This window comes from Perkinsus marinus (genome assembly GCF_000006405.1).
Source record: "Perkinsus marinus ATCC 50983 genomic scaffold scf_1104296959216, whole genome shotgun sequence".
Taxonomy (NCBI): Eukaryota; Perkinsozoa; order Perkinsida; family Perkinsidae; genus Perkinsus; species Perkinsus marinus.
In genome coordinates this window covers 254,170-268,073 of record NW_003206506.1, presented here as the reverse complement: position 1 = coordinate 268,073, position 13,904 = coordinate 254,170, and the positions used below count along the sequence as shown (strand labels likewise).

The following is a 13,904-nucleotide window of genomic DNA, read 5'->3' as shown; positions in this document are numbered from 1 at the left end:
TCGTGATTAAATATCTGTGTAGATTTGCACATGAATCAATAGTTTTCGACGACACGTGTCATTAGTAAAGTCAATTTCGCCGGCATGTCTGAAGTAAGTTCAATCTCGACCAAAGGCGGAAGGTGTAGTAGTACGATCTTTGTAACATGGGGCAAATAGATCGTGTTCATGATAGAAGCCATGCCAGAAAGCTCAGTACGATCGGCTAATCAAAGTTGAGTCTCTAGAGCTCATGAACGTGATGGAGGAAGGTTTGGTGACCGTCTGTGAGACATATTATTCAACCATTCAGCTCCCCTTGCGTCGAAATTGAAAGCTCAAGAGGCGATTGTGATCTCTCCATACCGGGTTCATACCTCTCACTTCGAGCCCCTCGACGATATTCCTGGGACCTGCTGGGGGTAGGCCAAATCCCAACCCATAGAGTGTCCGCCCAACTTATCGCTCATCCCCGATACCCCGAGATGGACTTCGGCTTGAGTATCTAGACGATGTTCTGCGCAGCATTACCGAGGGTGAATACGAGCCGGAACAGTGTGTTGCCAACGAAGGAAAATTGTGTCGCGGGGGGGGGGGGAAATTGTGCCAAGAAAGAATGGTACGCCGGCGTTGATCGAACTTGATATCTTGAGGTCTTGTGATTACTCAGTGTTCATTACAAATTATTGCGAATCACTAGCTTCGATGAGAGTCGTTGCGTACTCTCTCTCTGATGTACATTCATTCTCATTGCCAATTACGTCATTAGTATGCTAAATAGTTATTGGACTATTCGGGTGAGCATGATGTGTGAGGATATAGTATTGGATTTCTACTGGTAGCTACTAGCTTCGATCGTTCTCCACCATTAGTTGTATTTATCGCCCAACTCCAAATTTCATCAACAATGACGGTTGATACTCTTGGTATCGAACAGTTAATACGGGAGATATCCTTCCTTGAAGCATCTGGTCAGGCCGACCCCAACGCACCGGCCGAAAGCCTCTGTGAATTGTTCGCTAGGACTAACCCTGATCTTCTGGGCTCGTTGTTAGAGGTCATGAATAACGGTTGTCATGCTGATGCGGATGACAATGCCTCTACTACGACCGCACCAACAACACCGACTCTCGAGTCTACCTCTGGCTTGTTGTCTAATGACGATTTGGCCTCCTCTCACAGTTCTTATGAGTACAGCCCACAACAACAGCATTACTTGGCGGCGAGACTCTCTCCTCTGACCTCGACAGACTCGGATGTTCTTCGTCAACCTCTAGGGTATCAGCAGCAAACTATGAACAACAATGGAAGCAATGGCTCTCCTGGACCAATGGTTCCCGTCAATGTCGAGGAGCTTTTGCGCACTGGCAATGACACACGAACCACTGTTATGATTAAAAGGATCCCTAGGAGGTAGGTATCCAATTCGTGACATATCATCGTTGTAGTTATTTTGAAGGTACACTGTTGCGATGCTACGTGATGAGATAGATCGACGGTGTCCTGCTTTGCGGAATGGTGGATACGACCTCCTCTATCTACCAGTTGATACGGCTAAGGTTAGCGAACCTCGGATGCCTACTTGTCTCCCCCCGCACAGTTGCTTGTTTCAGGTCGCCAATCGCGGCTATGCGTTCATCAACTTCCGTTCCCCCAAGCATGTCCTTGTATTCGCGTCAGCATTCCAGAATTATGAGTGGCCAGGTCAGCGTGCTCATGGTCCTCATCAGCCTGCTAATGGCGAGGTTAAGATTTGTGAGATCTACTTCGCCCACATACAGGGTAGAGAAGAGACTATTAGGAGTGTGGATCCAACCGGCAACAAGAATGCTACATCTCCGGCTTACCAGAGTATTGGTGATGATAAGTGCTGGGTATTGGGTTACAACGAGCCCCCAGGAGGATTCCAGCATTCAAGGAGAGCTTCCAACAACAAGTCCCGCAATCTTATGTCCTCCTACTCTCTAAGGCCTTTAGCAGGTGTACTAGGTTATCCCTCATCATCACATAGACGATCACGTAATGATCAGTGTATCGTATGTGGTGGATCTGTATCAGCTGGTACATGCGTCTGTGCATATTACCGTGCAGCTGCTTCTAATGGCCTTTCATCATCATCAACAACAATAGCACAGCAGACAGCTATGGCTGATCGACTCTCGCCTATGGTAGATTCCCATCATTTCTCGGTTAATTCCCCTGAGTTCATCCCAGCCTCTGCTTCCTCATTATCGCCCGACTATCGTTTCTACTAATCGGCTTGTTGCCGATTTGTACCACAACCCAATGGTGATAGGTTGGCATTTGCTGGTGTTGCTGTATTCCACCGTTGTCCTGAGTTTGAGGATCTGTCATCATCATCATCATCATCATCATCATCACCTTCCTTCCCGTCATAACTGTGTATCATCTTATAGGCGTCTGTGCCTCTGTAGACTATCCTTATGCAGTTACTTGTTCTCGATTAGAACAATATTCAAGTCGGTTATGTTGTGATGTCCATCATTCCACTAGTACCACTTCTTGTGGTACTACTGTCGTACTTGTTCATCATCATAATCAGCATCCGGCATCATGTTCCTTATCTCTTACTATTACCTATTGGGTGATATTATTGTACGCTTATTTTCACTCTTCTATCGTCGCTGTTGTCCTTCTTGTGTAGATTACTAAGGTATGTCAGTGCGTCGTCGCTTGTTGTGAGAGATGCTTTTCTGCTGATGTATCTCATTCTTCGCAGTGATCATCATCAGTGTAAGCCTCATCACTTCATCTTCGCCATACGACCTCAAGTTATCGTCTGCGTCGTTTTTCAACCGGTCTTTCGACAGAGATACAATAGCACGGATAATCGTTGTTTCTATCCATATATTTCTCGCGATAATGGTAGTAGTACCTCGACTGCTCTACAGCCGTAGGTACCTCAGGTCAAGCTGCCGTTGTGTCTGATAGTCTTATCATCATCATCATCGGCAGCCAAACTGTTACTGTCATTATTATACTCTCGTGAAACTAATAGAGTTGGTCTTGGGCTAACTCCCCGCGATTGTGTTATTGCCATATACCGTTTGAACACCATTGTATCAGTAGCTCAGCCTTCGGTGCTGAACTCTGACTATTCGTTATCATCGCGAACATGATGATAATGACATCATACCTCTTAGACTCTCATTAAACAGTGAAACTACGCTATCGGGTCAATAGGATTGGCCAGTGTGTACCTAAGTCCATACGACTGATTCGCGTGTCGACTAGTGTGTTTTGCTGTAGTTGATGATGAACAGGAGGGACTCTTCCATTTCCTTGCAAATTATGATGTATTGAGTATGTTCAATTTGATATGGGTGGGAGTTGGGATATCATTGGAGCATGCTATTGCAGGTGTCAGAGTTTTCCGATTCTCGATATGCTGTCGTCGGCTGGTGTGACTTATGATGTTGGCAAGCATGGCAGTAGCCTATGGGAGATATTTGCTTCTCACCCTGAATTGGTCGTGCCGCTGACTACTCATGTGGGCCGTCTACAGTTAGATGAAGGCCCTCTCAATCGCCCTCTCCATCGGGCTAAGGATTTTCCTAGCTCTGGCGAAGGGAAAACGACTGTCATGATCAAGCGTATTCCTCGGACGTACGTTGTCAGTGTCTTGAGTATAAGTGAAGTGCTTATTGTAGTTATACTGTCGCTATGCTGCGTGATGAGCTCGAAGCAGCATGCCCTATGATGAGGAATGGGGGTTATGACCTTCTTTATCTCCCTGTAGATACGGCCAAAGTGGGTGCCGATGTTCATGGCATTGGATTTCATTGAGCTTCTCGCCTCTTCAGATTAGCAATCGCGGCTACGCGTTTGTGAACTTCACATCGCATGAATGCCTTTGTGCATTCGTGGCGTCGATGCGCAATCGTCCGTGGCAGAGGTTTTCTCCCGGTTCTAAGCGATGCGCTGAGATCTATCTCGCCCACATTCAGGGCAGAGAAGAGACTATACGCAATGTAGACCCGACAGGCAGTAAAAACACTACTTCTCCTGCGTACCAGAGTATTGGTGATGAGAATGTGTGGGTGATGGGCTTCAATATTGAACCGGAGTTAACGATGCTTGGATCACATCCTCAGCTCGGTCTTGGTTGGGTACCACCTCCTAGAGTAAGTTAAACGTCGATTTTGTGCAGGGCTGAGTCCCTGAGGGTTTATGATACTTGCAACGACTTGATTGACATGTGATGATCAATATCCATGCTTTCTTGTCGACATTGGAATGCATCGTTCGGCCTATGCCTGATATGACGTCCATTTTTAAACTACTTCGCTTTTGGCAACACACTTCGCATGTGCGTCGGGCTATTATCGGGTGTATCTGCCCTGTAACAATAATCTTTATGCTTGGTATTAATCTTAGTGTGATAGTGTGCGTCTCATCTCCAAAGTTTCATTGCTCTTGAGTTAAAGTCGGTTTGGATATGGCCCTCTCCCTCCGGTGATGGAATAAGACGATCTGCGGCACATTCGTACACGTGGACCTCCTCCAACTCCATGTCTACCGCAACACAACAAGTCCGTATACACCAGTATAGCGCTGATGACGGTCTCAAATCAAGGCACTTCGTGACGATTAGTGAGTATCTTAGAAACAAGGTAGACATCGGATAGGAAATCCAGCCCTCGGCAGTATAGACATTCTATCTGAGGTACGAGAATGACTGAGAGCTTTCATGACGACGAGAAGTACTTCATATTTACGCCGATATGTGTTGAGATAGGTAATCTCATTGGCGACAGCTTGTGGCATATTTTGGATGTTAGACGAAAGCTCTTGAGGAGCGTCTCATCACATGATGTCATCTGGATGCCACATGCCTCGACAGGTATGTTGTAACTTGAGATATGAGTGATGCTTGCCAACACGTGCTTGAAACACGCGATCCAACCTACTCTCGGATATCCTCATGACCTAGTCCAAGCCATTTCAACTCAGTAACGCTCCGCCTGTAAGCTAGGTATATACTAAGCCCGTGGGGATCGAGGTCGCCAAAGTACCACATTGGCAACCTTTGAGTACCCTACTCGGCTCATAAGGCGATGCGCTGCTGGTATCGACGCTCACTTGTTTATCGGCCACATCATTGAGGAGGTTGAGAAATCTCAGTGTGCGGTAATCAGGATAGCCGCGAGCTGTGATGATGAAGCATGGTAAACGGCCGAGTAGAAGATGACGTCCACCCTGGCTCAGAATCCGCTAAGGTGGCTGACATGAGACTTGACTGTTAGCATCCGATCTACCTGGAATACGGTGTCTTTCTCGACAACGATCACATGACGAGCAGTAGACTCGAATGACGTGCAGCCAGCGACGAGGCTCTGCAGGCATCAATGCGTTGCAACAGGATAACAGGATCCACTTCTGTAATGGTGATCCCCTGGTCTGCTGCCTCAGCGTCAAGGTGGAGGAGAACTCTCAGTGGAGTGTCTGTATCCCCACCACCATGGAATATAGTATCTCGCGGGCCGGCAAGTAATCCTTTGGCTGTGCTCAGGATGCCCACTCCTGATACAAACAGAATGCCTCATAAATCTATTGGGATTTTGTACTATGTCGTTCAGTGCGTAGGAGATCTACTGCCTCAATAAGACGGGCATTTAGCCGCGTCTGAGATGGGAAAAGCTGTTGTTGGACTCCAGAAGAGCCGAGCGAGCGGTAGAACCTCGTAGAACCCTATGCCCTACTATGCTGCTACACTCGCACAGGCTTACAATTCTCTCTGTGTTGCTGTCCGTCCTGTCGTCAATAGCTCTTGAATGACTTCAAAAATGTACCACAGTTGGCAGAGATGCTTGACCCCGATACCAGCACTCACGGTCACCTTCCTAGATGTCTCACCGTGGCAGAGGATCTGATACACGCCATCATCCTCGCACACCATCGGGGACCATACAGGATGGCGTCCATCGCATGGGCAGCTGATGTCTAGGCATACCGTCGATCGCAATTTATCACCAGTTGACGGTTTGCCTACGAGATCTGCGTTCTCACAAAAGTTTACCAATTTCTTTGTCAGTAGCTCTATATGATCAAGGACCTCGTGATGTTGCAGGGGCTCGCTAGCAACCATATTAGTCTATTCCTATAATGTCACCCTGATGCTCTCTCCATGGCCAGGATATATCCACAGCAGACAAGTAGAACACGACAATGCACATGATTGAGGAAGCCACACGATCAAGTAACGGGAATCATGGGATGAATGAGAGCTCTCACAGACCGCCCATTGTGATCCCTAGTAACACTTGTTTGCATGCATGGTGGTAAAGTAACACTGGCCAATAATGACGATGCTAGTAACTCGTACCGGATATCAGTGAATCCGAGTGGGGATGCTGACTCTTGATAATGCCGATGCGACGATTGTCTGATAACACACCGCATTACATCATGTCTCGTATTACATCATCACCCCTATCAAAAGTAGTCATGTATGCACGCAGGAAAGGGGTGCCCACAATTCATACAGAACCTAAGGTTCTGGACTTCAACAACAGCTTCTCGAGTGTAGTGTAAGCACCTCTATCATCGTCATAGAGATCCCTTGATGAGACGTCAGAGTCACAGGAGCCGCCGTGTCTCAGAGCGTAATCGCCGGGGGTAAGGTCCACCTCAACCTGTAATCTTCATAATCAAACCATTACCCAATCCTCCAGCACCTCAGTGACGTGGCCCTCCTCATTCGCCTTTAGGAAGATGTATGTTATAACAGGCAAGTCATCATAGTTAGAGCAGTCACTCTTCACGTTGATGGCATCTTCAACTATGTCGAATACCTCACTTGGGAAGCTGACGTCGGAGGTCCCTACCATATAGTGCCAGATGTACGTAGTGCTCCAGCGAAGGCTACCTGTATCCACCAACACGTGGCAAGGTTTCCCATCATCTCTGTTGCATAATCCCAACCTCGTACCATTAACCGCTACATCAATAGCGCCCAAGTCCCAATGGGATGCCGTTACCAGGGGGAACCAGTGCATACGGGCTCCCGGGGCTATCTTGTCAGCCGGGGGGCGGTCACCTCAAGAGATGATGACACCATGTGGGCCAGTCGGGGAGAACTACCTCCGAGATAGAGAGCTCCTGGTAGAGCGGGATCATTGCTGTGATAGAATGTAAAGACCCCGAGATCAGGGATGTTCTCCATGAGTGTCGGGCCACCGAGGTTGTAGAAACCATCTGGGCGAGTCCAGGATAGTCTGCTAGTTGATAGTAAGCATATGCAGTTCCGGTGCTACCACTACCACTACCCGCATACACCATCAAAGGGATAGTCCCCGAAAGGGAAGGATGATTCGTAAACAGCCGTACCGAATGATTGATGCTAATGCAGGAGCGAATACACTAACAATGGGGAGGATACGGAAGAGGACTTACTGGAGTTGAAGAGTTCCCTATCTGACATGGGGAACTCGATGACTCCTGCCTCGTCGAGCTACCTTCACTCTATCCCATCGTTGCTTTATCTCGACAGTTCCTGTACTGTACTTGATTCTCACCTACATTAGAATACTGCCTAGAGTGAACCATAACTTCCATTACCAACGGCTCGCTGTCCGATCCATCATCATTTCCTCGATATGCCTAACGATCAATACGTGCGATCACCAGGCTCGAGTGACGTAATACTCACTACCTTATGTTTCGTACAAGTTGTAGTATCACATGTGACGTCAGGAACCCATAAGTTAGTTGATCCAGTATCGTACACAACATCGAAGGACTGCTCTTTCCCTTCTCTACCGATGAAGATCGGGCCATAGTAGCTGAGAAGACTAGCATGACAGCACTGTAGATGAGTGACGATACATAGATACCTCCCATCGCTCACAGCGAGTCTGACTCCAGGAGTATGCTTGCCTGCGGCCAGTCGTCTGTATTCTATACGAGCCCTGACGAGGGAGAGGGTCCACTCAGGGGAGGGCCAACACGGGAATACTTATGTCGAGCTGCCACCGTCTCATAAGGCGACATCAGAGGGATCATAGTAGCCTCGATAGTGGCCAACAACGGGATGGTGGTAAGGAGTTTGACCATACTGGTTGAACGACTAAGCTGTTCGAGGGAATCAGTGGAGTTTATGGTCACAACTCCAATGAGATACAGGAAACATGTCATTCAAAGAGGCCGTTGTGCTCCGAGAAGACGCCCTACCTTCCCAGTCGCGGCGGCAAGTGTGGGTATGTTCCAGTATTGGGCCCCACAAGAAAGGACAACATATAACAGAGATCGCTCACGATAGGACACCAGCGATACTGTGTTCGGGTGAGTAGATAGTAGCCGCTGCTGCCGACTCAGTAGTGAGCATACCATAGATAGCTCGTAATCAACTTTCGAAATTTTTACCATGCCGCTACATTGCCTCGAGAAGAGTGGCGATGGTCTTCAGACCGATGGTGGACTTCAGGTCACTGTGCACGCTAACCTCCCACGTCTGTCTCGTGATCTTGATATCCTAGGAGAACATAGTTCCATGAGTAAGCGAGGTTACCAGAGATTCAGAGCATCGGTCAAACATTTCGTCCTCTAACTCCACCACAGCTACAAGCGGTGTATAGAGATCGTAGGATCTTGTCGACCTCGACACCCCCGTCAATATGTAGCGTCTGTAAGGGGAACAATTAATTAACCACTGAACCCAAGGCAGTAATATGCGATAATCTAGGTCTACTACGGTTAAAGCTAATCCGCTCGATAGTGTCACAACTTCGACAACTTATTAATCGTAACTAAGGCACAAACCATAATCGCCTAGATCGACCCTCCAGGGTCTTACCGCGGACTTCCCCTCTCTCCCCGACCACGAGAGCGACTGCGGCTCTCCTTAGTATGATACTCGCCATAGCTCGGTGATCTACGTCTCGAATCACGTCCACGTGGGGTACGGCCACCACTGTAGGGATCATCATAGGAGCCCCCAGATGGTGGGCCGCCACCACCACTCCAGTCCCCATAGCCTCCCTTGCCACTGCCCCAACTGGAGTATCCTCCTTTACCACCCCAACCACCTCCTTTACCACCACCCCAACCATACCTACACATCAACAGCATCCCAATACACACGGCACAGCTAGTCACTACTTACCCTTTTCCCTTGCCCTTCCCTTTACCCTTGCCTATATGACCAAGCGTCTCGCCATGCTTCTCATCAGTGAATTCTTCTACTCGAATAATGGACGTATCACCCTGAAGAGCAGAGATGTACATAAGAGCAAATCATTTATCTACGACGACTATCGCTGTGGCGAGGATGGCATCATGAACTAGGGTACATCTGTGTAGTAGTAGTACCATCCAGATGAAGTCCTGATCCGTATCCGAACTAATATTAACATCAGCATCCTCAAGAATATGTCCCTTTGTCATTCCTATTCCGATTATTATCCATTATCACTATTTTATCATCCCGGACATCGGCAGCGTCATCACACGACAGTAGCAGGCGACGTGAATGCAATATCCTCTCCAAAGTAATGATCATCCCTATACTCCATCCTTACAAAATGACTCTTCATCTCGGTATCATCGAGGGTGCGGACAGCGCGCTCGACATCAGATTGACCAGCAAAGCCAGCTACACCGACACCGTCACGAGTGACTTCAGTGAATCTGAAGTCGACGGCAACAAGCACTGAACAGCTGTGATGAGGATGTCAAGTCCCAATAGCTACCGGCATTCGCCAGCATCACGCATCTTGTCTTTAAGATCTTGCCAAGATGCTCCTCGAGGGAGGTTGGTTACGACTACACGGTAGTACTTCTCCGACATGCCCATCGAGTCATAGCCTCTGCAATACACAGATGACGTAACGACAAATCTAGTAGAAGCACTCACGCTGATGGTGACCCACTGCCGCCCTTGCCGTATCCGCCACCATAGTCGCCATACCTGGTAGGAGAACTGAACGCATACATAACCCGGATTGGTTATCTTACCTGCCACCACCCTTACCCTTCCCTTTCGAAGGGATACTACGGGAATCATCACGATAGTCACCATCTACTTCGACTGTGATGGGCTGCCCATCAATCTCATAACCATTACGGGACTACACAACAGATGTATGAGACGACTCCCTATGACACCACACTTACCTTAGCAGCATCAGCAGCGTCTTGCCAGTCCCGGAATTGAACGTAAGCGTAACTGAGATTTCCATTGGGTGCAGGGGTTGATGCAACGAGGTAGACCTACGCTGTGCGCCTCCGAGAGCTCTCGTTTATCCTGGCACCACGAATCTCGATAGACTCAATTCTACCGAACTTGTAGACTGAAAAGGGACATAACAACACAGAGAGTGGAGGGGGATATGTTACGACTTACATATGTCATCAAGCTCCCTCTCTCGAAGGGTGGAGGGGATATTGGACACCACGATCCGAGCCATGGTAGGGAATGGAAAACTTATGTAAAGAAAGTGATCATATGGTGGAGGTCGCCAAGAACGCATAGTCTCGTCCGCCGAGTGTATCCAAACTAGGGCTCGCCCGAGACGGCCACCCTCAGACCCACTATTGTTCATGGCTAGTCCACGCTAATCGACCACTCTTCATAGTGTGCATTACGTCACTGGTCACCCAAGTGTTCAGCGATCACGTCCTTATAGACGAGCTCTTCATTGGGCGTAGCCGGTGAAATCCTCGTAGTCGTTTCCGGCTCCTTGCCACCTACCATTGCCCAAGCTACTCAGTCCGATCACTCACCGTGTCGCCGGTTATCGATTGTTCAGGCGCGCGCTAACTTACATACGCGATTTCACTCGTGGGATGTTGGTGCACGAGGTCCGGGACCCATTCCCCTTGCTGTCTCTCAGTTTTTAGGCTTATCCGTAGTATATTATGCCCGATCCCGCTGAGTCTGTCTATGACTGGGATCTATTCGTAATTGGAGGGGGATCAGGCGGCCTCGCAGCTGCCAAGACCGCCGCTGCTCTCGGTGCCCGAGTTGCACTAGCTGATTTCGTCAAGCCTAGTCCGCAGGGTAATCCTTCCCAATCACTCACCCTGTCATCGTCATCCTCTTAATAGGTACAACATGGGGATTGGGTGGCACATGTGTTAACGTTGGATGCATTCCCAAGAAGCTCCTCCACATGTCTGCTCACACAGCAGAGACTGCGGTGGGACCATTGCCTCTATCCTCGACGATTGGTGGTTACATGTGTTGTTAGGGTGACAGTGCTGGCTTGGGATGGGAGCTGACAGCGTCTCACAATTGGGAGGCTATGATACAAAATGTAACTACCTACATCAGCTCTCTTAATTGGGGTTACAAGTCTGAGCTCCGCTCTACCAACGTCAAGTAGTATGCACATATCACTCTCGTATTGCATGGGATTCATCCTCAGATATTTCAATTCCTTTGCAACGTTTATCGATCGGAATACTCTCAAGCTCACTGACAAAAGAGGAAAGGAGTCGATTGTCACTGCAAGGTAAACGTTTTATCTATACTCATGGTTAAGTGCCCCTTAGGTACATACTGATAGCGACAGGTGGTCGCCCTAATCTAGGAGGCTATCCTGGTGCAGGAGAGTGCTGCATTACCAGTGATGATATCTTCCGACGCAAGGCACCACCTGGGAAAACTCTAGTGGTGGGGGCCAGGTGAGTACAACCTGCTGTGCATTATGTGATCATCGTTGAAGTTACATTGCCTTGGAATGTGCTGGCTTCATAGCGGGCTTTGGGTATGATACCACAGTCATGGTGCGTTCTATATTACTCCGAGGCTTCGACCAAGATATGGCCCAACGCATAGGAAAGTATATGGAACTACATGGCACTAAATTCGTAATACATACATCCAATTCAACTTTGAGAGCTCTTTATAGGTGCATGAGATGATTCCGACTAAATTCGAGAAGACTGAAGATGGCAAAGTCAGAGTCTATGCCAAGTCGTCATCTGATACTATGTCTGATGCTGACAGCGAGTTCGGTGTTTTCGACACAGTGCTGATGGCTGTTGGTCGTACTGGTTGTGCTGGCTGGCTTTCCTTGGACAACGCTGGAGTTCATTATAATCCTGATAAGGGGAAGATACCTGTTGATAAGTTCGAGATGACCAACATTGATAACATCTATGCCATAGGGGATGTTGTCGAGGGCATGCTAGAGCTTACTCCAGTCGCTATACAGTCAGGGAAAATGCTGGCTGCAAGGCTATTCGGTGGGGCATCTAGACTCATGGACTACCACAACGTGCCTACTACTGTATTTACACCAATCGAATACGGATCTGTTGGGTCAAGTGAGGAGAATGCTAAGGAGGAATATGGCGATGATTTGATCGTGTACCACTCCTTCTTCAAACCTTTGTTATGGGCACTCAATAAGGATCGCGGTGATGCCGATTGTTATATGAAAGTCCTATGCGAAAATAAAGGTGATAAGAAGGTAGTGGGTATACACATACTAGGTCCTGATGCTGGGGAGATGATACAGGGTTTAGCAGTAGCTATGAAGGCTGGCTGTACAAAGGCGAACCTCGACGATACTGTTGGTATTCATCCCACTTGTGCTGAGACCTTCACCACTTTAACGCAAATCAAAGAGGATGGGCAGGATGCAACAGTTGGAGGTAGCTGCTGAGGTTAAGCGGCTCATAGCCGCTATGCATTCGATTCTATTCCCATCAATAATTCATCGAGGACGAATGAATTATCATCCACAAACATCAAGTGCTGGATGATGATGATATGTCCTTCTTACCTTCTTTACTACTATTTGTAGTTATGCTTAGCTCATTGGTATAATGTACTATAGTCAACCCGAAATGATGGAAAAAGTTCACATTGCGGTGCATTAGCAGATTGATACACACTGATATCGCGGTGTGTGTCTGTTTTTGCTGCTTCAACAATCACTACAGTTGTATTGTGTTAACTCATAATATGCATCTCACTGAGGTTTTTTTTTCTCAACTCACCGCTGCACATGGATATCATTCCCGTCCAGCATCTCGTCCAAGAATCCATGCCAACCGACACAGTTCCTTATGAGCCCCCAGTGGACCCGGAGCAGTTCGTGAGGCTAGCAGTGAGCCTGCTGACGTTGGGACTAGGATTCACCTGTTGGCTGATGATGTAATAGGGTGCAATAGGAGTCTGATGAAACAGTGTGATCCTAATTAGGTACAATGTTACAAGGACCAAGTTTGAGAGGTCCCTCGCCAAGGAGCTCATAGTCGCGGTAAGTGGGGCTGTAGAACTCCGTATTACACTGGATAATTCTACGCGAAATGAATGATTATCACAGCCGACTGATTCTCGTGCCATTTAGGCTTTCGCGTCTATCACCCTCGGCACTGGTGCGTTCTTCGCTATGTTATCGGCGGACCTCTATGTGTGAGCCCAACCACGGTGCGAACATATTTGTTGGTTATTGCTGGAATACATCGTTAGCTTCTATGTTGCTATATAATGGTATTGTGTTTGTCGTAAGGTTTGCCGTGAGCTCACTTTGATGGTTGCGAGCTTCTAGTATTAGTTGGAGCGTGAAACTATTGCAGTAGAATTGTGGTCAATCTTGCACTGGATACTTGTACATTTTTATGGTGTTTCCCGGAACTGTCACCACCTGAGCCCCTATACGTTGATAGCTACGGAATCGCAGTCTTCGAACAATGGAGCATGGGAACTAGTCCTGATGGAATGTTCGGCGAAGATAGTAGTTTGGATGAAAACTCGAAGATCTGAGTTCAGAGGCCCAGATCCACCAAAGTTGTCATTCCACACAGCAACGCTTAGTGACAATCAGGTAACCACCTCACGTAGTACAGCAGTTCCTATTAATGGTGAAGACTTGAATATAGGACCATCAGGAAGACCGAGAGACAATCTGTGACATTCATACAGCCAATCTGATAAGGCGCGCAAAGTCAAC

At 47.9% G+C, this 13,904-nt stretch overlaps 5 protein-coding genes across 5 annotated transcripts; 3 read left to right on the top strand and 2 right to left on the bottom strand.

Moving 5' to 3' along the window:
* Window positions 1-886: 886 nt before the first annotated feature.
* Window positions 887-5,494, top strand: Pmar_PMAR026575 (hypothetical protein; the record flags this gene model as incomplete). Its single annotated transcript, XM_002773279.1, has 8 exons — window positions 887-1,392; window positions 1,439-1,538; window positions 1,593-1,915; window positions 3,361-3,606; window positions 3,651-3,750; window positions 3,804-4,124; window positions 4,607-4,666; window positions 5,363-5,494. The coding sequence occupies 8 exons, from the start codon at window positions 887-889 to the stop codon at window positions 5,492-5,494; spliced, it is 1,788 nt and encodes a 595-aa protein (XP_002773325.1).
* Window positions 5,495-6,479: 985 nt separating this feature from the next.
* Pmar_PMAR026574 (conserved hypothetical protein) lies at window positions 6,480-8,055 on the bottom strand (the record flags this gene model as incomplete). The annotated part of the gene is made up of 9 exons (XM_002773278.1): window positions 6,480-6,635; window positions 6,678-6,823; window positions 6,869-7,039; window positions 7,084-7,197; window positions 7,396-7,416; window positions 7,518-7,602; window positions 7,655-7,784; window positions 7,836-7,910; window positions 7,958-8,055. 9 exons carry the CDS (start codon window positions 8,053-8,055, stop codon window positions 6,480-6,482), a joined length of 996 nt encoding a protein of 331 aa, XP_002773324.1.
* A 682-nt stretch (window positions 8,056-8,737) lies between these two features.
* On the bottom strand, window positions 8,738-10,406 carry Pmar_PMAR026573 (arginine/serine-rich splicing factor, putative; the record flags this gene model as incomplete). Its single annotated transcript, XM_002773277.1, has 10 exons — window positions 8,738-8,747; window positions 8,795-9,052; window positions 9,104-9,204; window positions 9,519-9,627; window positions 9,690-9,806; window positions 9,854-9,907; window positions 9,955-10,067; window positions 10,114-10,165; window positions 10,214-10,289; window positions 10,343-10,406. The coding sequence occupies 10 exons, from the start codon at window positions 10,404-10,406 to the stop codon at window positions 8,738-8,740; spliced, it is 954 nt and encodes a 317-aa protein (XP_002773323.1).
* A 440-nt stretch (window positions 10,407-10,846) lies between these two features.
* Pmar_PMAR026572 (thioredoxin reductase 1, cytoplasmic, putative) lies at window positions 10,847-12,857 on the top strand. Its single transcript, XM_002773276.1, has 7 exons — window positions 10,847-10,999; window positions 11,047-11,138; window positions 11,190-11,320; window positions 11,367-11,453; window positions 11,494-11,625; window positions 11,667-11,811; window positions 11,853-12,857. The coding sequence occupies exons 1-7, from the start codon at window positions 10,858-10,860 to the stop codon at window positions 12,609-12,611; spliced, it is 1,488 nt and encodes a 495-aa protein (XP_002773322.1). The 5' UTR covers window positions 10,847-10,857; the 3' UTR covers window positions 12,612-12,857.
* Window positions 12,858-12,956: 99 nt separating this feature from the next.
* On the top strand, window positions 12,957-13,370 carry Pmar_PMAR026571 (Protein NEF1, putative; the record flags this gene model as incomplete). Its single annotated transcript, XM_002773275.1, has 3 exons — window positions 12,957-13,105; window positions 13,154-13,211; window positions 13,302-13,370. The coding sequence occupies 3 exons, from the start codon at window positions 12,957-12,959 to the stop codon at window positions 13,368-13,370; spliced, it is 276 nt and encodes a 91-aa protein (XP_002773321.1).
* Window positions 13,371-13,904: the final 534 nt, after the last annotated feature.